Genomic DNA, 27150 nt, shown 5'->3' with positions numbered 1-27150 from the left:
CTCCCATTCATTTGCCTGCCTTTCTCCTTTTCCTTTGCTACACTGTTCACAGCCCACAGAGTGGCTTAGATCTGAGTAGTAAGACTCCTCATTTCCTTATAGCATCAAGGTTCTTGCAGTCTGTATACTTTTGAAGACTGTATTTGATTTAATATTTTATCTGAAGTCATTGTGTCCAGAAAATCAGTTTACATTGAGGTCACCACAGCTACCTAAGAACTCTTATCAGGAGAAAAGCTTAGGAAGAAAAAGGTACTTTCAGCCTTGCTATGGGATTAAGTTATTAATTACATAATTGGAAGCAAACAAATAAAAAAAAAAAAAAAAACAGTAAATGCAGAATAGGATAATCCAGAAACTAGTATTTCTTTCCTCAACTAAGATTTCTCTGCTTCAGGCTCTATCTGTCTCATGATGTCTTTTAAGAAAAGCCTTTGAAAAATTAGTTTCTCCTTCCATTTCTACTCTGTTCTTCTATCTTATGCTTTTCTGGTTACTATCCAGTGGGATAAAAAGATATCTAAAACGAGGTCTCAATATTACTGTAACCCTCCAAGGTTGCTTATCACAGCACAGCCATGTTTAAAACTCTCCTAAACATCAGAACAGCGGGACACTTTTCACATTACCAGATGAGGATACCTGTAGTGTGATGGAAGCCTATACATTCATAGGATTGAAGAGTGGAGATTCTCCAGCTCCAATTTCTCTGCTTTTGTCTTAGCAAGTCAAACTGCACTTGCAGTTTATGCCGCAACACTCTATCAGTCTATCAGACTCTATCAGTCACCCCCTAGAGTAACTCTTAATGTGCAGTCACCTTTTGGTCTGACACTGTTTTCCAGAAGCCATGCAACAGTAAATAATCAGTAAAAAATCTGTGTAAATAAAACAGTAAAATAAATCTGTGGTCCCATAACAAGAAATGTTACTTGCTGGTGTACAGAAGAGAACAATGTATCTCAGGAATAAATGTCAGGTATCTCTGTCACTTAGTAGTGCTGGAGACAAATGAATGAGGCATGCCTGGACTCTTCCCATCTTGATATAGCCACAGCATGGAGGTGCCCTGTTTAAGAAATGAACTCCAGTAGCTCCTTCACCAGCAAACACCCTGGGTTACTTAGGGCTTCCTCAGAAGTGCACCCAGCACCGTGTCCCAGAGGTCTGCCAGCACCAGAAGATTCTGAGGTGAACCATCACTACTGATGTTTCAGAACACCATGTGCACCTACAGAAGCTCACAATTCCTTGTAAATTATGCATGGTCCCCCCAGGGCATTCCCTGACACTGCAGCTTGCTTCATTTCCTACTCGAGGTGGATAACTGCAAAGTGAGAGGCACAGAAACTTAGAGGGAGAGCACAGATTGCCCCAGTACTCTACCACAATGACTGCTGATGTGCTAACAAAATCCTGGACTACCTCAGGCTCCTAATTCCTTCCTCTCCCTTTTCTGCTCCACCTATTCCATTGCTCCTCCTCCCACCAGCATGTTTATTTTCCAAATAAGAGAGAAATACATCATTTAAAACATATTCTGGAGGATTAATATGTTTCCTGGCAGTGTCTAAACCAGTCTGCAACATGCAGTCATCCCAAGCTTCAGGTGGATAGGAGGCTGTTAGTTTAGGTAAATATCTAAGGTTTGGCTAAGTGAATATCAACATTATTCCAACATTAAAATATTTCGCATTTTTTTCATAGTATGAACTGGCCCCCTGAAAAGAAAACAAGATTTCCTTGGTGCAAGGGAAACATAGCCCCTTCAAATGTTAAAGACCAAGACTTTATATCTAATAACAGAATAACATAATTTTCATATCAGGGGGTGAACTACCATCTTTTTGCACTTGCTCCAATTCTCACAGGCTTTTAAACAAAAAAAAATAATATATTTCTATAGCTTCTTGATATAAGGCTAAGTATTAAAGCTTCACATTCATTTACAGTCAGAGGTTCCCATCTGTGTTGGAAAGTGACATCTTTAAATTAACTGTCATATTTATCAGTAAGTATTTAGTTTTCTAAAAAGTGTCTTTCCAAACACAGCACTTCTCAACTGATGTACATCTCAAATGATGTAAACTGTTAGAGCTGTGAGAAACTGAAGATGTGATTAATTCTAAAATAATAGGTAAAAAGCCTCTAGCTAGCCATTATTAATTACACTTACTGAATAGTCTCACCCATGCAATACATTTAGCAAGATGTCAAAGCCCAAAGAGGTTTTGCCTTTTGTTTTTCTTTAATATTATTTTTTCGGCAAAAATAACTTAGTAAGACACATCAGATAGGAAAAAAGTATATGGAGTCACTTTGCTTTCTGTTCTCTCGAACTGTGTTCAAACCAAAAGGTAAAGTCACCTGAGATTGTCATACTGGAAAAGTTTTTGAGTTGGCATATCAGAAAGAGTATCTTCAGAACAACAGATTATCTCTGGAAGGAAATATGCTACATCTCCCCTTTTCTATAAAATTGATCTGGAAAATATGGATATTAGCATCTCAGAACATTACTTGAATAGCACAAACCACTTTTAGTAAGAATTCATGCATATCAGAACAAAGGTGAATTTTTCTCTGGTCACTATTTAGTCATAGGTTGGGAAGCACCACAAAATGTTCTGCAAATGAGTGCCAGAATTAATTTACAAGTGTTCTGCTTTTTCCCGTGTTGCAGAATGTAATGAGTTTTGCTTACTTTATTTCTTTTCTTTTTTTTCTTCCTGTGAAAAAGATTTTGAGATTTAAGACAACTAGATTTGTTTCCATTTGTTTCTATAGCTAAGATGCTAGAAGATCTATCAATAGTTTACTGTACTGACACACAAGCATAATTCCAGAGTAACCTGCTGAGGACTGTTTGTTTCTTGCAAGTTGCTCTCTGTATCAGTCCACAAAGGAGATGGATTTTTATGTCCTACACACTGTAGTAACTCTTGTGTTAATTAGCTGTACTGCAGTAGGAGATCAAATCTGATAATATATACCCACAAAAAAGTAGGCTAGAAAAAGTGAAACAAAATGCTTTCTTCATGCATCACTGTCTCTCCATTCATTGTTAAATACATATTTGTACATTCAGAATAATCAGATTCTATTATGTTTGATGGATGGTTTAAGACCAGCACAACATTTGCAATTACATCTTTGCTTTTTCTCGAGTACACAACAAAGGAAAGAAATCTTACAAGTACAACTTAAACCATTAAATCCCATTGAATCCCACAGTAAATGTACAAAAATATACAGAAGAGGGGAACTCTAGAAAGAAAAGTTCAGGTACACTTAGAGGTATAGACTTTCAGAAAAGATAAAAGCCAGTACCAGTAATATTAAAGGTTTCATTATTCAGAATTAATTACTACTATTTTTTTGTGAACGACAATCTTCTAGATGGAGTAAGATTTGTCTATCTCTGCACAGAAACAGAGTATTATTAGTGACTTTTCAATGAAATTATTAATGTCAACATACCATCACATTACCATCATATATTAATGCATCAAATACCTCCATATAATTTGGATTAAAAATATGATTTTTTACTTACCTAACTGGGTCTCCTGAATTGTAAGCTTACTCTCCAAGGGGTGTAAAAGCTTTGGTGGTTTATCTGTTAGTGGTGCTGGAAAAGAAAGAAATTCACATATTTACTTCTCTGGTTATATTCAGTAGCTTAGGACTTGATTTTATACCTATTGTTTCAGAAATGTTTTGTTTATTTGTTTGTTTTGTTCAAGTAATATCCACACCTTTGGTAACTATAAATGTTTTTGCTTAGAGAGTAAATAAAGCAACAAAATTTAGAATCTTTCACATGCTAAGTGATTAAAAGCATTTGCTTAAAAAGTAATCTCTTTAAACCCTCACAAACCCCATGCATTAATGTCACAATTTTGTATTTCCATAAATACTGTACAGCATGTCATAGATTGTAATAACATTTAATCACCTTTTATCAATTATAGTCATTAAGGCAGAAATAATATAAACTAAGTAGCTATAAAACAATTTTGAATATTTGATGAAAATATCATTTATTTTTGAAGATATTACCAACACTGTAACTTTTGAAAGTGGAGAACAAGATAAGGGCTCAGTTTTCAAAATCCAAATGATGAAAACAATGAAATAACATCTAGATTCCTAATAGGATTCCTTCCCTCCTCCATTTTGATCTACCCTGAAATAATAGCCATAGACTTATGCACATTATGGAACAGGAAGAGTTTTGTAGTGGTCAAAAACCTTCTGAAGTTTGCTTAAGTTCATTCAAACCATGCAGCTAAGTAGTGCAGGTATTTACTAGTTTCACCGTCTGAGCAATGAACTCATAGAAGTGACATTGATTATTACTATTTTTGTTTGTTATCAAGTATATCCTTTACTGATCTCTGACAGTTGAGTGGATTCTATATGAAAAAAAAAGAACATGAATTTATTTTTTGCTTTAAAATTGATAGCAAATTGGTTAGATATTTCATGGGAAAACTTTAACTTTGGTAGTTACCTGGAATGTTTTGGTATTTTTCTTTTTACCATTAATTCATACTTCAGTTTTAATAGAGATTATGGGCTGTCAGATATTTAAGTACATTTGACATTTTGATATGACTCTACAATACTTGTTCCCTTCCAACTTGTCAAAATCACTGTTCCCTTCCTTATTGGCACACATCCATCCACATGTATATGGGTTTAATCTACAAAACACATTAATCTACTGCCATCTGAATTGCAGGACAGATTTAGTTGCATTCTCTTAACTATGTTTCCTCTGCTCTTCAATTAATTAATTTCAATTTTGCAGCAATTATGGCATGGATACATTATCAGCTTATATATTTCTGCCTTACAAAGCTTTTTCTGCTCTACAGGCCAGACAACAAATCCACTCAGTTGGTATCTGGGATATTGACCCAGCAGATGACCCATCAAGGATGGGAAAAGAACTGGATCTGTTCCACACACCCTCTTTCAGTTCATTCTTCTGATAGCTCCTCTACAGGAAATCATTCTGCATTACAGATTTTGGAGAGAGCCACAGCTGTGAAAGGCTTTTCAGCAAAATTTCTGGGCTGTAACTTTTCTTTACACCTACTGAAATGCCTTTCAGCTCTCTTTGTCTCTTTTTTAATTTTTTTTTTTTTTTTTTTTTTTTTTTTTTTTTGAGGCCAAAGTGGGTGGAAAGGTAGAAGGGAAAACGATTCAAAATACACATTTTTTTTTAAACTGCAAAATTACTCATTCCAATTTCTTAACTTTTCTGTAAAGGCTCATAATTTATCAGCACATTCACCATTTTTTAAACATGGTTTTAAATTAATTTAAATTTAGTTTTGCTGTTCTGCCATTCTCAACTCAATTACCATTCATCAGATAACGTCTTCTGAGTCACTGTTGTTCTAAATCTGTTTTGAAACTTTTCAAGCAAACAAAGTTCTCTCATATAATAAGAGAAGATATAATAACTGGTGGAGGTAATCTGAATGCAAAGAATAAGTAGATTAGAAAACAGTAGTAGATTAGATTTTTCTCAGTTTAAGCAAAGATTTACATTACTTTTGTGGTCCTGTACTTCAGGCCTCTTAAGAGGCTTCCTGCTTCTAAATGAATAGGAACAGGATGCTAATGTATGCAGATAAAACATCCTTCAACAACACCATGAACTTACTATAAAATTTGTGCCCTGTTTATTTTTCCCTTGTAAGACTTATGAGACTTGTAAGAATGGGTAGATAACATAACAGAGAAAAGGTTACTGAAAAGAATGAATTTAAGAAATAACTGATGTATCTGAATCACAAGAAACACGTAAGCTGGAAAGACCCTCTGGAGGCCAAATGGTGAAACTTCCTATTCCAAACAGGTCCGATAGATCAGGTTGTCAGGACTTCACCCAGATATTCTGAGCATCTCTGTGGATGAAGATTTCAGCACTTCGTATGTTCCAAACTGAGCCACGTTGACTGAGGAAGAGATGGGAATATATCCAGCTGCCTCTCTGCCTTTCAAGTTCATACTCTCCACAAATAGCAACATTCTTGGATAGCTCAGAGTTTCTGCAATCCTTCTTTAGTTTAGAAACTCTGAAGCAGACCTGTGTATCTCCTGCTAGCAGTGTCATATCCTTCAAACCATGAGGGGTGGCTTCTTAACTGGGTCAACCCACCATGCAATAGGCTATTCAAAATTAATGCAATTTTCAGATGTATATGTTGAAGCACTGTTGAGTGAACAGCAAAATCAGAATCTAACACTTTTTTCTGAAACTTTTACTAAGTACATGAATCAAACAAAAATTACAAAACTCACAACTACAGCTGGTCTCTTAAACAAGTTAAATAGGGTTTGTTTTGTTTGGGGTTTTTTTATGAATAGATGTAGGAAGGCAATAATTTTCATGTCATACAAAAATAGCCTTTATTTCAAAGCACTTTCCTGTTCTGATGTATGCAAAGAACCAGAATTCTTTTGAAAGTCTTTAAAAAAAATAGAGGGTCCTCTTCACTCTAGGTAGTACTTGCCAACACAGTTATTACACCGGAGGAACAGAGTGTTCAACTTGCTATTCTTGCATGGATATTATTATCTACTGATTCATGGGTGCATATCCTCCTCCCTCTCTTCCCTTCTGCTCTCACCCCCCTTCCACCTTGGTCTTTGTCTTTCACTCTTTCTCTATTGCTGGCTGTTGGGTTTTTTTTAATTATTATTTTCCACCTTAAAAATCAAGAACTTTATCCAGAACTGGAATATGCCTCTCAAAAGATGGGGTTTGATAGGTCAGATTCTTTCAAAGAAAAGCTGTTGGATCATAAATCAAATTTATAGTTGACCTTATGTTTGATTTTTCAACGGTGACTGATTAGTGGTTTGAAAACAAATGTATCAGAATTGTTTTGCATTAGAAAAAAAAAAGCTAAAAGAGAAAAAAACATTGTAAATAAAGTAACAAATTCTGAAACTGTATTAAAACCTGATATTAAATTTCAGAGATATCATTCAGCTGCAGACACAGCAAGCCTGCTCAAAGAGAAACTGTCTAAATTCACATTCCATGTCTATCAGACTGGATATGCATTTAAAACATCTTGAACAATTTGTCTTGCAGTGATGAATCTGAGAGCCACCACAAACAGTTACAAAACTGGAAATTAGCCAGAAGATAATATTTTCACATCAACCACCTATTTCAATAGTCCTCTTCCTTAGCTGCCACTTTGTCATCAGATATTTATGGTCACATGATACATATGTTTATTCTATGCAAAATTCTGTTATTTGGTGAGACCAGCTCCCTCTTAGAATTTAACACAGCTAATGAAGAAGAACTTGACTGAAACTGTTAATCAAAATATCATTACTCTGGACATGAAAAAATGGAACTGACTCAACACCCACAAGCTTTATGGTAGAAAGATCAATTCAAAAGATCTATGTTATGCCTGTTTTATCTGCTCTCAGATTCTTCCTTGAAATTTGTCATGATTGCAATTGTTTCTTAGAGGCAGACAAGGCTGTGTGGGGTTGTCTGCAACTCCGAAAGGAAATTTATTGGCTGGACACTTAGTGCAAGGACAGAAATTCACAGGAATGGCTGCCTTACCTGAATAGTCTGAGTTATCTATATTTTAGAACATTTCTTGTTTAACTTTTTTACTGAAGTAAAACTTACTTTCTGAGGATGAAGACCCTTCTGATCTTCCTGGAATTTCAGATAATACAATGATACTAAGCTTACTTCTATGAGTTTGGTCATTAAAAAAAAAAAATTAATGACATGTCCCTGAAAGATATTGCAAAGTATTAAATAGGAGGGAAAATCATTACTATGCTAGGGTAAAATATTCCTACACTTTGAAGTCAAAGGAAACCAGAGATTTTTTTCTCTTGAAGTTCACATTTATTGAATACACCCCTCAGTTCAGAAAGATCTCCCATCTCTTAGCATATTTCTACAAACTAAGAGAATAGCATAGTAAATTACTTTTCCTGCTGATTTCCTGAGCCTGGGTTTCTTTTTGTTCTCTCATCATTCTGCTACTTTTGGCACAAGCAAAAGACATTTTGGACAAGGCACATCACTCAAAGTAGAGATATTGGTGGTGACTGATTATAAAACTAAACCTTCAGTCTCTTCTGGCACTGGATCCCGGCTCCTCATGTCCTCAGAGCTGGCTGGTGCCTGGCTATGAAGTGTGCCTGGTGTGCTTACCCCTCTCACTTCTACATCACAGCATTTAACTAAGCATTGTTAAGCATGATAATCTTATACCAATGGTTGTGGGGAAGACTTGAAATGAGATTAAAACAACAGATTTGGGTTTTAGATGGCTATGTTAAAGTGTCCACTTCATGAGAGGGCTCTTGAGATGAAGCATTGTCATCGGAAAGCCATCATGTATGAAAAGCTGAGATAGATAGCATGGCTAAGGAACTGCAGGTAATGATAAGAACAGAAAGAAAAGCTATAGCATTTAATTTAAAAGCTGAAGCACCTTGAAAACACCAGTTTATATTTTTGGGTTAGGTTTCTGTTTTGTTTTGTTTTGTTTTTTTCCAGTAGTAATGTCCGTGAAAGAAATAATGCAATAGCAGTATATAATAGGCTGAAATACATTTAATTATGTCCAGACTGAACCCGCAGTCTTGAAATGTTAATATACACAGTAACTGTCCACACGAATATTAATATTGAAAACTCTGAGGTTTCTCTGAGGAATCGTGAGCAGAGCAAAATTTAAGTAATGCAATGCAACAATGTTAAGTTTCTTCTTTATTTCTCCTAAAGTAGTTATAGCCCTACATATTCAGATGGATCACCAGAGAAATCATTGCCTTTTAAAAAATAAATATATGGCAAATTCTTTCATAAGAAGGGAATTCTCTATACCTGCCTGAGTCTTCTAACAACCTTAAATCTCATTCCTCAGTTACAATCATGTTAGTTTTCATTCACAAGGGCATAATTTAAACCACATATACCATGAATAGCACAGCAGTCCTGTAAGAATATTCAGCCTCACTGTGTGAACAAGCCTGGTTATACCTGAATCGAGCAGTTCAAATTGAGGGCAGATACATATGAGGATACTAAAGATACGTGTGTGAAGCCATAGGAATATGACCACAAATGAGCTGCCTAATGTGACAGAGAGACAGAGTTATTGCTATGACTGATTGAAGATCAGATTTTATCTTCTGAAATGTTCCCATAAATCTTGGAGTGAGAGCCAAAATTCTGCCTCTTCTTTCAGTTTATGTCTTTCTCATTGTCTTCTCCTTATCCCATACTTCAAAAAACAACTCAACCTGATTGCTTTGGATATACAAATGAAAGCTGCATTTATTTCTCATACCTAATCCTTTCTTGTGAAGTTTTTCCCAACCTGAAGTTGCAATCCGCAAGTTTTTCCCATAATATTCTTTTTTCCCAAAAGAAATATGTAACACATTAAACAGAATATTAATACTTCCTTTGAGAAAGTGCAGAAGCAGATAAAATTGTAACTAATAAAGAAGCCATTGTTATGCAAAGGTCTCAATGATGCATACTGAGAAAAGACACAATACTAAAATGAAATCTTAAGAAGATGGGATGAATATTCCCAAGATGACTTTTAAAATTTTTTAAGCTTCTGAGTCCTCTATGATCAATGAGAGGTTGAATACTACAGGAATAGAGAAAATGCAGCCAGATGTTGGGGTTTTCATTATCTGTTCTTCTCTGATTGAATATGATGGGACATTTGTGCTACTCCTGTAACTTCAGAGATGTTGTATTTATTGCTCTTTTTTTCTGTTAGTTTTCTTGAACACAGAGTGACATTTCCCAGTGGTCTACGAGGAAAACTTAGAAATAATCAAAATTCTGTCATCACAGATGCTAAGGTAGTCTTGCAATACAAAGGAATGAAAGAGCATATGCATTTAAAACTATTAAGTGAAATATCAGCCTAACACCTTGACAGTATCAGCCTCTTCGTGTGGCAGATTTAGAATTTATATTTTGGTCTTAAAAAGAGGAAAGGAAGGAATAAAGCAAGGCTTTGATCCTAAAAGACTTTATTACATGGACAGAATCCCCTTTCGCCCCTCAAAATTAAAGAAGATACCCAAAATACAAAAAGACGAATTAGAAATAGTAAAGGACTTAAACCAAGGAAAAAATACTTTTCTCTCTTGCATACAGTTCCTCTGCATACACCATTGTTTCTGTACAAAACTAATAGCTAGAGCAAGAAATGATGGAAACGAGATTTCCTGAGTAGGTCCACATACAGGATGTCATGCTTGGTCTGCTAAATTTGTACCTCCATTCCCATCTGAGAGACATCAGATCATCTAAAAAACACCTGAGAATTAGTGAAAAAGGTGGTTGCTGGTGTTGTTGCTATGTACAACCTTGCGATATATTATCTATGTCTTTATGAAAATAAAAATACATTTGCAAAAGAATGAAAATGTACGAAGGAGAAGTTCCAGTGGGATATTCTTTGATGTACAGCTTCATGGTGAAGCTCACCAGCTTTTCATTCAGCAAGAATTTTGTCTGTTTTGCCATGTTTACATTACTGGTTCATGAGTCCTCTAGGCAAAAATAGCCATTTCTTCTGCCAGAGTGCCATAAGTTGATGCTTTCCATAATCATTTTTATACTTTGGATGAGGGTGCCCACACCTGCTGCTTGTCACATGTCACATGACACTCTTAAAATGTGTCACTGGGAAATGGAAAATTGTGAAGTCTCCAACTCCTCCTTCTGTCCTTGCAGTGAGAAGTGGGAGACAAAATAAGCTGAGGACAGGGAAGACCACTACAGCAGGTGTATTTCAGTACTCATGCACTATGCTTCTGGTTTGACTGCAGCTTATTCTACAATTTTATCTACACAGAGCTTTCCCTGAAACATCCATGTGCTTACCACTGTGTGAAAACAGGATTAAGCAAACCCAATTCACATCACCTATACTGTATATTCTGAATTTTCTTGTTATTTCTTCTATTTTAAGACAAAATAGAAATTTTGGGAAGGGTTTCCTACAATTTTTTAAGTCTGGGAGGCCATACTAATTTTTGGAGGGATACATATGGACTATGACTGTTACTGTAACTACTTGTAGCGTTATTTATTTGCAATTAAAACACATAAGTAATTTTTTGCTCCTGTATTTCTGTGTTAGGTACTGACATTGTTTAGAAGTATCTTCCATGGTGTGTTGTTTAAATTTTGTATAACGCTAGTGAAACAAACAGAAACATATGCAGTATTCTTAACAACCGGGCTACCTGTCTAGATTATATATCGTTAAGAAAAAAAGAGAGTTGAATAAATTATGAGGTTTAGACAAACAAGTAAGAATAGCCAGACTCAGACTTTTTATATCAAACAAACATTTTGCAGAACAATTGAAATTTCTTTGCATGTCATCATTGATTCCCTTCTCCCATTGATCCCTTAATCTGTTCACTTTTCTTTTCTAGATTAAAATATTAAAAGTATGCTGGGGGTGGGAGGAGGGAAGTATCATTGGGTTATGATCTCTGTGATTAGATTAAACAAATGTTTCTTTAAAAACTACTCTATTATTCTTACTAAATGACACCCAGAAAATCTCATTTATATTATCCAATAAATTAGGCATACCTACATTTTCTTGTTAAGCCTTACTTTTATGCTTGACAGTTGAATTTCAGTATTCACTATTACTTCTTTTCCTCATTCTCTTCAAAATCATTACAATTTTCCCCTGATCTTTTTCATTAGTTTCCATACTCTGTCCTTGTCTGAGATTCAGATCTCAAACCCAAGTAACTGGAGTGTATTTTCCCTCTTATAACATCATTAGTAGGACACTGATTTGAGGAACTGCATAGCACTATGTGTCAATCTGTTCCTGCCTTTCCTTTATTATTTTCTCCTCTTTGAGAGTCAGGGCAGATAATTCTTGGAAATACTGTAGCTCATGAGCTTTGAACACAAATTCTAGATACTCTATGCTTTTTTTCATAATTAAATCTTTCTGTTGGGATTTCAGAATAAGATTTCTCAGCTTCTGAGGAGGCCCTCTAAAGAGAAAAGAAGTCTATGACCCTGACTCTTCCAAAGAGCTGTGATTTCAAGGCCTTTCAATTAAAGTTTTTACATATTGCATAGAGGATCCATACCCAGGATTTGCACTCAACCTTTTAATTTTGTTGCTCTATTTCAAAATCATCAGATTTAAGTGGCAAACTTCTCTCATTCTTTTTGTTTCACTTCTATTGTAGACTTGTACACTTCATGTGTTCTCCAAGTCTTAGTCTTCTGAAACTGTCATTCCTCTGATAGAAATGTGAACATATAATAATTTCTTGTGGCACAAAAATTAAATGAGAAAAATCCCTGATTTCTACTTTTGTGAACAGTGTGGATGCTTTTTTTGTTGGTTTTGTTTTGTTTTGTTTTGTTTGTTGTTGGTTTTTTGTGGTTTTTTTTTTTTTTTGTGCTTCTCTTTGAGCGCACATTAAATTTTCTGTCCTCTTGGGCAGCTAGTTTTGATCTACTCCATTCAAACAGGCTTTTTTCTTTCAAGTTGAGAAATTTTGGACTGTAAAAAGGCAAATGGAGACTCCCTGTTTACAAGGAGTCACATGGACAAGACAAGGGGTAATGGGCACAACTTGCTCCTGGGGAGATTCTGATTGGACATAAGAAGAAAATCTTTCACTATCAGGGCAGTCAGACAATGGAATGGTCTCCAGGGGATGTGGTAGATTTCTCTCACTTTGCAAAGTTCTAAGTCTCAGCCCAACAGGGTGCTGAAACATTTCATAAAAACAATTATATTAGAAGGGTTGGACCAGATGATCTTGCAGGTCCCTTCCAACATGACATTTTATGATTCTATGAAGTTACTTGCATCTTCAAGAAAAGCAAGGAGGATTTTGGGAACATAGTCTAGCCAGTCTCACTTTGACCCCTAGGATGGTGATGGAACGAACATACCTGGAAATGAGTTCCAAACACGAGGGACAAGATTATGATTAGCAGTAGTCAGCATGGATTCACAAAGGGGACATTATTCTTAAGCAACCTGACAACAGTCAGTGATGAGATGACTGGCTCAGTGGACCCAGGGAGTGGAGTTGCTGTTTAGCAAGGCTGTTGACCCTGTTTCACTTAACATCCTCACTGAAAAACTCATGAAGTATGAACTAAGTAGTTGGAAAGTGAGATGTGAACACTGGGTGAACTCCTGGACTCAGAGGGTTGCAACCAGCAGTATGAGGCCCAACTGGAGGACTGTCACCAGCAGCTAATCCTAGGGATCAGTGCTGAGGACACACTGTTTAACTTCTTCATTAGTGACCTGCATGATGGCACACGAAGCTGGGAAGAGTGGCTGATGAGTGAGACAGGATTGCTGCTACTCAGAGAGACCTTGGTAAGCCAAAGAAATGGTCTGAGAGAACCCTCATTAAGTCCAATATGGAGAAATGTCAAATACTGTCACTGGGGAGGATGAACACTGTAATAAGTCTTTTAATTGCTATTAGTCAGTTTTCTTCATAATCAAATATCCTAATCTAGAGGATGTGGAACTGGAAGTCTTTCCCTTAGTTTTCCATTAACTTGTTATTTCTTCTGAACAAGAGGAGTTTTAATGGAATATGCATATTGTTTACTGAGAAAATTAAGGATTACTCAGGAATTATCTGAATTATCTGAATACTTATCTTGTCAGAAGTATCGAAAAAAGCCCACAACACATTTTTTTTTGGCTTTCTCGTATTAAAATAGAAGTGTTTATTTTGGCTACAAGATTTGGAGTAAGGCCTTCTTAACATTGCTCTTTGTTTGCCTAGGCATCTGCTTCCTTCTGCACTTCATATTTCACAGTATTTTGGTCTGAATCAAGGCTGGAGTTAAATGATCAAAATTAATACAATCTCAGATTTCAATTGATATAGCTGTCTATGTTAGAATTTAATCCTGGAGTTTGTCTGCAAGGCACTATTCAGATGAGCCTCACTAGAAAGAACATATTAGGACACCACTGTGGTTGGACTACAAATTTCAGAAGTTCAATAATCCTTGCTGCTGAGCAAGGGAAGAGTGGCCTTCTAAGAAATCTGTGCTGCTTCTAGCATGTGAGCTAAGTGCCACTGCACAGTGCTTCACTCTAACATGTCATTAGTGATTTAGGAGCCACAATCCAGTTTTTAAAAATGGTATAAGTACTTAGGATCCTGTGTATGTTAGTTCTCCAAAGTTCATAATTTCATATTGACGTTTTTTGCTAAGCTCCTATGCTTTTGTAACTCCCACTTGATGCCATAATCCTTGTTTAAATCTAGGAGCAGGAATCTAAATCCCTGGAAAGCAAGTGAGTTTCCTGAAAAGCTTTCTTTGGATAAAACCCAAATTTTTACAGCAAATTAGACTCTTTCCCATTGGACAAGAAATCTGTAATGTAGAGTCTGTGATGAAAATACCAGCATAACTCATTTTGCATAAAAATGCTCTTTGCTTCTGGTTTATATGATTGATTTTCTTTGCATGTTCAGAGAAGTGCATAACCTTCTATGCTGGAGAAATGAGAAAAATAGTTCAATTCAACCACAAGACAATAAAAACAAGCCTATTTAGACCCTAAAAAGTAGTGCTGTAGAAGCCTCATAACAATTGAAGTTGGTTTTCACTGGAAAATAGAGAAAGAAAAAGATTGTATCAGAACTATTGAAACTTTTAGAGATGTCAAATAAAATTATAGAGAAATCAGAAAGTTTGCTATCATGAGAAAATCCTCATTCTTATGCTTATTGGAAGACTGATCCTTGAAAAAAAAATTATTCTTGTGGCCTCTGTGTTCAGTTTTGAGGGCAAGGAACCCACTTTCATCCCACAAAGTCCTGTAGGAAGTAGCTATTACATTACATGGTTCTGGCACTTTTAAGCAGAGAAAGAAGGCAAATGAAAGTTATTACCCAGCAGTATATGGATCTTTGCTCTGCAATGTACTAGCTAGGAGTGATCCTCCCAAAAGACTGGCATCCTTGTTAAATACTCTTAGATTCTCAATAATCAACCAGGTACTGTGTAATTTATGCAGGACACCAAGACAGGATACCAAGCTACTACATTGAAAGAATAGAAGAGGAACTTCTAAGTCAAACGAACAACAGATGAAACCTTTTTTGCCTATATTACATTCCAAGACATAATAAAATAAATTCAGAAGCAATGCAGCCAACAAAACCAAAAAATCTATGCTCCACACCCTCTATTAAATAAACACAGACATACATTAATTTTAGCATATTTTATGAATTTTTGTATTTCTATACTTATATGAGTAAATTCCACATTGACAAGGTTAAAAGGCGTCAAACAGGTATTTTGAGGATGCATATTTTGACGATGAAAATATGCAGACCGACACCTAGATGGATTCTCTAAGTCTCTGGATATGACATTTGCAGGGTAACCCACAGGTACGCCACTAGGCACTCTGTATCATGTGCAAAGGTTCAGAATACACCCAAAAATCATAACGACTGTTCTATTTTTTTTCTGACTCAAATATCTCAGTTATATATAGTCACAATTTTTTTGTTGTTTTCTTCCAGATAACTACTCCTATAGAGGATCCCCAAAACACTGTCACTCTCAGAAATCTAATTTACCTATAACACCTGTTGGTGGCACATACTGAAGTTTGTGTTGTACCACCATCCAGCTAAGATGACACAGATTTTAGTGTTACAAATGTGCTTCACTAGGACTTCCAAAGTGATCACAGGCCTTTCTCATATGACCCTAGAAGGAAACATTGGAAGTATCAAATCAGTGCCAAAAGTAAATAATGGCACTACTTTTCAAAGCAGTTAAAAAACCTAAAAGGTAATTACTATTACATTTTCTAGCAGTCTAAGGAACAATGTGCTTGTGGTGTTCCTCTCTGCTTCCTTCCCTTCTTCTCAGCTTCCCTATTTGTCTGCTACAAATTCAGTTGTAGCCTCATAATTGTTTAGAGATGATTATTGTGGAAGACACAATAAGAGGCAATGTAACAAGGAATGGTACTTCAGCAAGGGTCATAGCAGACCTAATAGGCTGCTGTGCACTATCCTAAATAAGTCAACAAGTGGACCAAGCACAGTTTGCAAATGTAGAGACCACCTCAATGGAGGCTCAGAAGGAAAGCACTGCAGAAAAAGGAAACTTGAGGGTTTTTTCTCTATTAATAATATATATAATTTTCAAGCATACTGAGTGATGAGCAAGGAGAGAATGAGAAAGAAGAGCAAAGCACTTCCAAAGTCATTTTGCATAAGGAAAAGTGGAGAAAAGCATGACAACAGTGCACATTTCTACTGAAATTAGCTGCTCATGTATAAATGCAAAGCTTCACATTCTTGCAGCACTCAAAACTTTCTCCCCTATCATTACTTTGCTACTTATTTTGATCAAACTGAATTTATCAAGTGTTTCTGGGGTCACAAACCAATTCCATACGTATTTATTTATCCTTCATGTGCATTTTGAAAAAAATCATCAATATGCTACAAGTTAAACACTGTTCAGCCATATTCACTTCTGATAGACTTGATATGAATGTATTTCATTTATAATGGTAACACAGAAACAAGTAAAGAAACAAATTTAAAGAAATGGTACTAAGCCAGATATTTTACTCAGTGTTTCCATTTGGGGACTTCAACTAGCTATAAAGTACAAGGTGAACTCCAGCTGCCAGAAATCAATAAGCAAGAAAATGGAAAATATTTTGGTGTGGGGGAACCCTAGAGCTATGCTGTAGTAATTTGGTGGTGGAAACCTCATGCCCTTATGCTAGGAAGCAATGTTGATGTCAAAAGAAGTCAGGTGAATGTATGCCCCTGGATGTATGTACATCTCTTCTGTTCTTCCCTCCTTCTTTTCAAAGGGAAGGGTGAGAAAGGAGATTTAGCTTTAATACATACTTCAAATCAAACCTTATACACCATAAAACAAAAAGTGCAGTGCAACAAAAAACATAAGTAAATCCAAAACCAAATAAAAAAGCAAACCATTCTAGCAAATGATCATGTGCAACATTAGACAGATTAAAAAAATGTTTCACAGACAAATATTATAAAGATACTAAAAGTAGGCTGCAATAAATCTTTTTTAACAGAAAGTGTCACTTGCTTTTGCAAGTATTTGGTACCTTATTTATGCATTAATCGGGATGGCTCCTGAATATGTGAATATGTTAAAGAGAGTTTCCGAGAGTGTATTCATTCTGTGAAATATCAGAATCACAGAATGGTTGGGGTTGGAAAGGACCTCAATGTGGAGTCCATTTAGTCCTAAACCTCTTCTCAAAGCAGTGAAAAATAACCCAAGGGACCTAAAGAACTAATCTTTTCTGTATTAATAAATATTTACCTTCCTAAGAATCTTGCTGTATTTTCTACACTAAAGATATACTGAGTGAAGAAGGGAGGCTTTTTGTTCCCATCCAGCTCTCTTTTGCCTTTGACAGAATACCCTTGCACTGGAGTTCTGAAACAAGAATTCCAGGAGAATTAGACTCCTTCAAACTTTTCTTAAGCAGATTTTTGACTAATTCTTTTAACAAAGAAAATAAGGGCCAATTTCTCTGTCAAGTGTTTTAATTTTTTTTCTTTTTTTTTTTTTTTTTTTAAAAAAAAAGACTTAATAAAAGCTGCTTCTAAATGACAGCCATGTTAATAGCTGAGCATTGGCAGCAGACTTAGGAACATCTAAAATATGTTTTTAATCTCAAGAATTACTACATACATTAGACTTCCCTAATTGTAGGAAAATTCCTTAATTTCAGAAAAGGTACTTTGGATTTAAGGACAAACAGATATTCTGAGATCATTTGCAAGCATGTTAGCATTTTTATTATTGCAATGCCTTTACTTCAGTGCCCTTACTAAAATGTGGTTACCTGATTAACAGGCATTCTGCCTTTGCACTCTTGTATAAACTGTTTTCTTCACAGTCTCAAGATATCTCTTAGCTTCTCCATTCCCCACCCTCCCTAAATATTTCAGTAGCTGCAAGATTTGTCTGGTGATTTGGAAATACACTAATGGAAAAAGACAAGAGTCGAACACAGAAGAGATAGACAGATGGCTATGTCTAATTGTAAAATAAATAATAAACTGTTTAAGTAAATAAAGATAGTCAGATAAGGCTAACAACTACAATGTCACATTTCTGTAAATGTAGAATGGCTTAAAGTTGGAGCAATTAGTAGGCAAATCCTACTGATCTCTATGGAATGTGTCCAGTTCTAGAGCCCTCAACATAAGAAGGACATGAAGATGTAGAAGCAAGTCCAGAGGAGGGCCATGAAGATAACCAGAGGGCTGGAGCATCTCTCCTATGAAGACCGAATGAGAGAGTTGGGGTTGTTCAGCATGGAGAAAAGAGCATGCTCTGTTTCTGGACCAGTTGGTCCAGTCTGGGACCATTCTTGTAACGTGTCAACTGGTGCAACTCCAGTGGTCTGGTCTTCCTCTCTGTAGGTCCACTGAGCAAACTTAACTCATCATCAAGGAACTATTCTTAAGTAAGTTGGTTGTTTCACTAGGAATGGAATTTCAAGGTTCAAGAACAAAACAAAATGTGAAACAAAATGTTAATATTGAGAGATGAACACTCAAAACATATATACTGTATATATACATATACATATACATATACATATACATATACATATACATATACACATACATACTTCAGGGGTAGCAGTGGAGGGGGTGGACTGAGGAGGACAAAGTCTTAATACCACCTCACTAATATCAGAAGTGATTGCCTGAAGTTAGCCTCATTTATTTTTCTTCTGATAGGCACCACTTGCTTAGGCATTTTAAAAAAAAAACCACCCCGTACACAATAAACGAATACCAAATGCTTAACTGAAATTTGGAGTGAAGAACAATCATCAAGAGATTGACATTTCCAAATGCTGTGAAAAATACTGGTTTCAAAGCTTAAAAAAAATTTAAGATTTCCAAGTTTGGACTCACAGTGAGAATATATGAAATATTTTATAGTTCTTATCTACAAATTTCTGGACCTTTTTATTCAAGCAGTTAACATGATTAAGTACAGTTTTCCCCATCTGATTTAATTAGCTGTAATCATACTGAACTACTGTAAGCTTGGCATCTAAGATATATGACACATCTTTACAAATACATGTACAATTAGTGTGAAAATGAGTACAACAATAGAATTCAATAGCCCAAGGCAATTGCAATAATGAGAAGTGCTTGTTTGGTGAAAGGCCACAATCTGATGTCTTTCCTCTGTCTGAAATAGTCTCATCACTTCCCAAGCTCTAACAATGAAAGTGTATTTTTTAAAAAAAATGATCTAATAATTTAACTTTAGAATTAATTCCATGTGCTTCTGTTAAAATACAGCAGTGAAAAATTAAAATATAATATCTTGAAAGAAATTATGGATTAAGCTTTTTTTAAAAAAAACTGCTTTTCTTTTTTGTGCTCAAGCAGTTTATATCTCTGCCTACAGGCTGAATAAAGTATGCCAGCTTTATGAAACACCAATGCTATGACCAGGACAGTTCCTCAACATTATATGACTTGCAAAGAACTTTTTTAATGACCCTTACAAAATTACATTAATCTCTGAGTTTCTCCCCACTTTCTCCTGCTTAATCCACTTGCATTTTTCTGAAGGCTACTTGCATAGAGCCTTTGCCCTAACTGAAAGGCTGGGGAAGAAGGAGCTTTTAGTACAGTTCACATCACAGCAATCAAACACCAGCACTCTTCCTCCATCGAGCCACTGTGTCTTAGTGACCTGGTTCCAGAAGCCAGGAGTCATTGCCAGAAACCAGTTTTAGTTTTCTAGCCTGCAATGTAACACAGCTGTAGAGGATGTAACATAATTAGTCACTTTTATATTTGCTGCCAGCAAGTTGTCAAACAACATTTGGGAGAGGGAGGAAGGGGAGCAGTGCGAAAATGGAGAGAAATCTTAAAGTAGATTGTTATGAGGATAATGATTTTTTAAGCATCATGTACCTCGAGAAAGAAATGGAACAGAAATAAAAACTAAGCTGGCCGTTCAAGAAACATGCAGAAATGAAAAGCTATAAAGTCCCTGGTTCATATCATCAATTAACCACAATAAACTTACCAAATATATTCAATACACAAAGTCTACTCTTGGGAAAAAACTACAACCCAACACGCAACGATAAAATGCTATCAAATCAACCAAGCATTTTTACTAGAGTAACTAATGGTTATTTGCAATAGACTTTGCCAGCTCTGTAGTAAACTAAAAACTTCATAGGAGATGGCTTCATTGCTTGAGCTTTTTTCCTTTTGATTTCTGAGTGAAAAGACAAATATTAGGCAGAATTTAAAGATGTCACTACAAGCATGTACTGAAGAAGTATGGTTGCTTACATGCTGATGACACTGTGAAATACAAGAGTGCCCTTTTTAGAAAGATCACTCTTTGCCTTACAGGGCAAAGTAAGGATATTTGGAATGGCAAAGTAACTTAAATATGAAAATAAGCAGATGAGAATAAAGACAATACAGTTAGAGAACTTGTTAATTAAATAAAGGAATTTACAACTTACTGAATTAAAAGACTATTCCTTTGAAAACCTGTCACATGTGGTGACCCATGTTATTGTTTTAAGGACATTTTTTCATGTTTCATCCTCATTTGTTTTTGTATCTGTGTGTTAATTTTAAGAGATGCAAACTGAGGGGAGAACAAGAATACTTTAGAAAAAACAAAACAAAGCTAATACTTTTAGTGCCAATGTTGGAATCATCACGCTTTCCCTGGAGTGGTGGGGAAACAAAAACCAGAAACCATAGCAAGGAAATATGTAGATGCACACAATAGCTATTAAATCAGACATTTTAAGCATGGGATATCAAAAATGGGTGCCTGACAGCTTCTAAAAGATGGCTAAATATGACTTTCAAAACTACAGTGCTTTCTATCATTGGCCACAGGTTTTGAAATACAATCATTACAGATATTAAAAAAATTTGTCCATCACAAAGGTGAAAAGGAACCTATGAAGATTTGTTTTACTGCATAATATATAGAAACACTCATATATGTAGATATCTGTATATATGTTCAAAACCCAATTTGCAAAGAAAGCTTGCTGCAACTCAACACATTTTCTGAAAACTGGGGATCAGAGAGATTTCTGAGCATTAAAATTGTTCCAGATTAAGTCACTAATAAGGAATATATGAACTTTTGACAGATTATAGATTATAGGTTGGCATATCAGGCACAACATTCCTTCAACACGTATGTCTTTACAAATTTTCTTCCATGTGTCACCATCCCTTGAAATAAACAGGCTTCTAAAGCGTAAGATTAAGTGTAAGATTTCTTTTAGAAGAAGAGAAAGAAAATTTCCTCTCTTGCAGTTCTGAAATAACACGATATGAATCAGAAGTAAATAGAGTAACAAAAGCAGTCACGCCTGTAATAGCCTGAAATCAGACATGCTGGAAGTATTATGTGCTCTGATTCATCACAATGAATTTTACCAGGAATCTGAAAAAGGTCATTGAAATATTAAACATGCTACTACTGCACTGAAGAAAATCTCAGCTGAAAGCACAATGTACTTCTGTTATATAATCCTTAAATGGCATCAGCTGCCAAGTGCCTCTGATGTCTCCAGTTACAGCTTAACTAATGCTAAGCTGATGAAACTTAAACTTTCTTCTCTACTGCCTAAAATACAGCTAAACGTTATGAGACTGCCAGAGGTTAAATAAACCTGTCAGAAGCAACTTAGGCTTTTAAATCTGGGTAGTTGTGAGCAACTGGGAACTAGAAACTCATAGGCTGAGGTGCACAGTGCTCCCAACAGTGCCAGGAGGGTAAACCTCTGAATCAGCAACCTCTTTGAGGGTTCATTCCCCACAAACTGGCAGCCTTGTCACCTTGTATAAGCAGGAATTAAATGTGCTCTGGGTGAAGGAAACTTGTTCCAGGTCTTATAGAATTGCAACATTCAAAACTGTACATGGTGCAACAAATGCAGAGTGGCAGGAGCTGCACCCGTGGCATCAGGCCTGAGTCTCCCAGCCCTTTCTGCCCAGGGACTGCAGGCTGTACACCTGGATGTGGAAAGGTCAAATGCCTTTCCATCTGTGAGCAGGTCAGTCTGAAGATGCTGAACCTACTGTGGGGACATTGAAGTGTCCTGTTGACCAGGCTGCATTCAGTTCCTCTCTTAGAAGACTGATTTCTAATCAAAGTCACTCTGTATTAAACCTCTAAAAAGTTAAACAGCTGAGCTGAAGTACTTTCAGCTTGATGAGACATTCTTCAGTTCATTATGTCTTCATCAGAAAGCCAGGGAGCATTATCCTGTCATTCATTCATCAACAGGTTGGGATAGAGACAATAGCAATTGTCTTGAATACAATTTCCTTGACTGCTTTCAAATGTGATGCAATATACTATACACAGATCACATTCATTTAATTTGATAATTAGATGCAAGCAAACTTTGATCTCTCCTGCAGATTATAAATTATTAAAAATGTATTTGTTGGTGAAATTTTTTCTTTACAATGCTCTTAGAAATAATTCAGAATACCTAAATAATTCTAAGAGTATGACTTCTTATCAAGTTTTATCAAGTGGAGACTGGATTGCTACAGTTGTAACACTACTATGTCCAATATTAAGGCTCAACTTAAAACAATTGCCATGATTACCACTAAGCTTTAGAGATATTACAAGAGTTCTTCTATGAGAAATTCATAACGACAACTTCATACTTTCCTCTTTTTCTTTCCAAGAAGACAATCAGCTCTAAGTAAATGTGTTTTATATATCTATATTATTTATAAATATGTTTAAATATGAAATCTTCTTGGAAAATTAATTACTTCCATGTATTGCTGAAGTAGGCAGCTCCATAAATCTTTGTTTGTGAGAAATCTAAATTTTTCAATAAGGCATTTAGTCCAATTTAGATTTAGCTCAAAGCTATCTCCCACCTTTGGTCACAGGCTATTAATAGTATATTACATTATACAAAGATATTTGGTTTAAATGGTTGTAGTATTTGTCAGCAATTATGTCATCAGACTAGTGTGGGGTTTTTTAGGTTATCACAGTACCAAACCAAATGGGATGGAGATGTATGCTTTTGCTTAAATGACCATCACTTTGCCGTTTAATGAAACTCTAGTCAGGAACAGGAAAACTTAAGTCATTTCATATGGAGTTGGCTAGCTCTATAAGTCAGTAAATTCATTATTTATTGTTTCCTACTGGAGCAACTTCAGACTCTGCTCTGATAAATAAAAAAAATAGACTGCTACCTAATTTTAGAAAATGTACAAGTCATAGTTATATTTTTTAAATTTTTTTCTCTTCCTTGATTTGTTCATCAATCTGTTCATTTGTTTCATCAAGGATTTCCACAGCCACAGTGGTGCTTTAGAATAACATCCAATAAATGCACAATATTTAAAGGTATATTGAATCAGAAAGATATCACTGTGAAGATAACTTTGTGAAAACCACCCTGGCAATAATTTCTAGATAGGAATTAATTTAAAGCAAGCAGATAAATACATACATTTTACTTTCTTGTTTTTCTAAAGTAAATGCTGTCAGTCAACAGTGTTAAAAGAGTTGATACGGGGAAAAATCATTTAACTGCTCTGTTTCTGTACTTCTTCATATAAGTTAAAAACAAGCTATTTCAATGATGTGCTTTGGGTGACTTTTTAGATAAACAGTTGATCACTCACACAAAAATGATACAGTAAAAAGCATAATGAAATGCTTTACAAAATTATGACTCATTTAAAGAATAATAAACTGAAATCACACCATCACATGTGGCAGCCACATCTAGACATTTCCTGCACATTGCTTATAAAAAATTATTGCTGTGTAACATTAGGAGTATCATATAAAGAAGTTCCTTGCATATTCATTTACTATCACATATGCAAGTGAAAATTAGAAGCATTTCAAAATATATCCATCATTTTCTATTACAAACCTACAGAGATTTCTCTCCAAAGTAGACATGTAGGTTTAACTGCTTCTTAACCTCATGACTCCCAGCTACCAAATCATGATTGCCAATGAAACTTTGCTGCACCTCAGAATTCAGTTTTCTGGGGGCTGTCGTCACACTGAACACAACAGAATATTTTTTCTCTAAACTTGCCCCATCCATTCATCTTGTGTGCATCTGACTGTGCAAGAAGGCTCAGTGGTTAATATGAACACTCAATCATGATGTCAGTGCTTAGGGCCTACATTTGGGTGTGGAAACACCTGAATGAGCCACTCAAATCAGTTACAGTCTGATAGAACTGTCAGAGCAAAGACAAAGTCACTAAGACACCTACTTTTCAATTCCTTTGCTAAATATAAATGAAATGAAGCCCCTAAGCATCATTCTGACTCAGGTCATTCAAATTACAGGTCCACAAACAGGCAAATTCAGAAAGGCAGGCAACTGAAAGATGAGGGAAAATAAAAGTAAATTGAACCCAGCTCTCTTTAATTCAGTGAGTTGTTTCAAATACACAATCAAAGAAACAAGCAAAAGATAACTTTCTGCCAGAAATGACTGGAAATGAAAGCAGTAGCATATACCAGTGAATATATTCTTTAAGTCAATATGTGTCTATGTTGTGTTGACAAGAAAAAAATGTCTGAGTGGCTCAACACACTCTCACTGTGTTTGTATAGTGTTGCTCTTTGTAAGTACTCTGCTAATCAGCTAATGATTCTGAATTCTTTTTAACTGTTGTGAAAGAGAGAACTACCAGTATATTTATATTATTATAACATAACATTATGGATCATTCAAAATATATACATACGTACACACTCTCATACACACACACACATATATATAAAATAGATATTTTTATTTGTTTAGAATTATTTAGTGGTTTAATTTTCAAATTCTGATTTGCAATAGGAGAATGACAAAGTTGAAGTCCCTCTGAAAATCAGTGAACTCAGTTCTCTTCTGGTAACAAACCTGATAATGCATTTCCTATGTTTAGCCAGTTCAATAGACATATTTGAATGGGAATGACATTCTTCTCTATCATGTCCCATACAAGGCTGAAATCATTACTATATTAGAAATTTTACATGGTAACAATGATTATGTTAAGAACAAAGATTCATAGTTAGACCTTTTTGGAAATGCATTTAATAAATAATACCATGTCTAACAAGAACACAGTTTTTTTTAGAAAAAAAAAAAAGAGCAGTCTGGTTCTAAGTGCTATCTTGTTAGAAGCAGTCTTGTCACTTACACCACTAGTAATCATGGAAACATGAGTTATTAATTACTTTTCACTATAATTCCCCCCAAAAACTGACTCTTACACACTGGTATTTTTGGTCTTAGTAAAATATCACTGCTATTGGACTTTCAAAAGTGTGAAATCACCTTTGTCCATATAATTTAATCCATCTGAAACAACATGTTACTTGCACTTAAGTATTTGAAAAATCAGATGTTTTTTACTTATTGGGGTGCTACTGTCGGAGTTGCTAAACCTGTATCATGGTACAGGACTGTATGTGTCTAGGCACAATGTCCAGAGATGTATCAGTATGTAAGCTGGTGTCCAGCCCAAATTGAAAAGGAACTCTCGTGACTGTCATCACTTACATGAAACAGTTGTAATCAGTAAAGTCCCTGTCACCACGGGACTCTGTTTAGAAACCAGGACACATAAATCTCGTGTCACTTTTTTTCAGTTTCATTTTTACTTCTAGACAGAGTGCGTGACAAAACTAATTTTTGCTATATGGCTCTTCAGCCCTTGACCTTTTTGCAAACTGGGTCTACTCATTAGCTTTTTCTGCCAGATTTCAATGAACATCACTACCAATAGAAACATCAATCCTATATTTAGATTTTTCAGAAAGGTTATAAGTCCATATTTCCTGCCTCTTGGAAAAAGCATCCTGCTTCTGAAAAGCACAAAAAATGAAAAAACCTGGTGACAGTAATAATCATGGCAATCTGTACTTTTTATTTTACGACTCATTATTTAAGGACCTCTTTCAGTATCATTACAGTAATTGTTTATCATACAGTACTGCTAGCATATCATCCACCTTGTTCTAAATACCCTGTAGCAGATTATCATCTGCTGTGGTAATTCAACTGGGATTTTTCTTTCTTGCTACTAGACTTTCCAGCATGAGTGAAGTCAAACTGTCCCAAGCTACAGGAAAAGGACAGGTTTTTCCCACTGAGCCAGTTTGATATTTATGCCTTAAGTTGTTCACCAAATTTATAAAGAAAACATTACGAAGATAGCTTTTAGATGTTAGAGGACCACCGGTACTTAAAAATATCATCAGTCTCTCAGGATTAGCATTTGTAGCAAGGTTGCTTCCACTTACTTCCTCGTTCTTTCAATAGTTCCTGGTCTTCCCATTCTGATGCCCCGGAAATTGACCTTTACCAGTGTCAAAGAATTTACACTGAAAAACTCAGAAATGTTCTTCAAAACACAGCTAACTGCTCAGCAATCCCCTCTGAGTTTGGAAAGCCAGATATAAAATTTTCCATAGAGAGTATCACTATATGAGCAGTTCATTAGTCTCCTCCCAGACAAAGAGAAAATTGTATATACCACACTGTTATAGTTTGAGTGAAGGAAATAAAGTATTGGTATGAGGACCTGAAGAGAGGGTCTTAGAGCCTTGAGGAATCTGAGAGAGGCAGAACACAGATGGGTCTATATCCTCCCATTTCATGCCTATGCTCTGTGCAGCTCAGGCATCCCGGGAGCCCCTCCTCTCATTCTCCCACTGTTCCCTTCCCTGCTGTTCCCCTTTGCTCCTGTGCCCCCAGCTCCCCCCCTGCTCTCCAGGATCCACATCCATCGGGAGGACCCACATCCATCGGCAATGGGAAGAGCCAGGGAGCCCTTTCCTGAGCTGGCCCTGCTGCAAGGGGCCCTCAGGCACCTCTCCCTGCTGCCACCAAAATCTGTTTTTATATTTGTGTCTTTGTTCCTTATCCTATGTATCACTGCCTTTCTAAGTCATGGTTCAGCAATCTGGGAAAAAACAGAACAGCTCTCTACTATACACTC

General features: G+C 35.8%; 1 protein-coding gene across 1 annotated transcript in view; it reads right to left on the bottom strand.

The window, feature by feature from the left end:
* Positions 1–27150, bottom strand: part of LOC139792080 (interleukin-1 receptor accessory protein-like 1) — a 232677-nt gene that overhangs the window by 145135 nt on the left and 60392 nt on the right. The window contains exon 2 of the mRNA XM_071734879.1: positions 3557–3631. Within this exon, the coding sequence (XP_071590980.1) occupies positions 3557–3631 (75 nt within the window). The remainder of the gene's footprint in view (positions 1–3556; positions 3632–27150) is intronic.

Source organism: Heliangelus exortis, chromosome 1 (genome assembly GCF_036169615.1).
Source record: "Heliangelus exortis chromosome 1, bHelExo1.hap1, whole genome shotgun sequence".
NCBI lineage: Eukaryota > Metazoa > Chordata > Aves > Apodiformes > Trochilidae > Heliangelus > Heliangelus exortis.
This window is presented reverse-complemented; position numbering and strand designations above follow the sequence as displayed.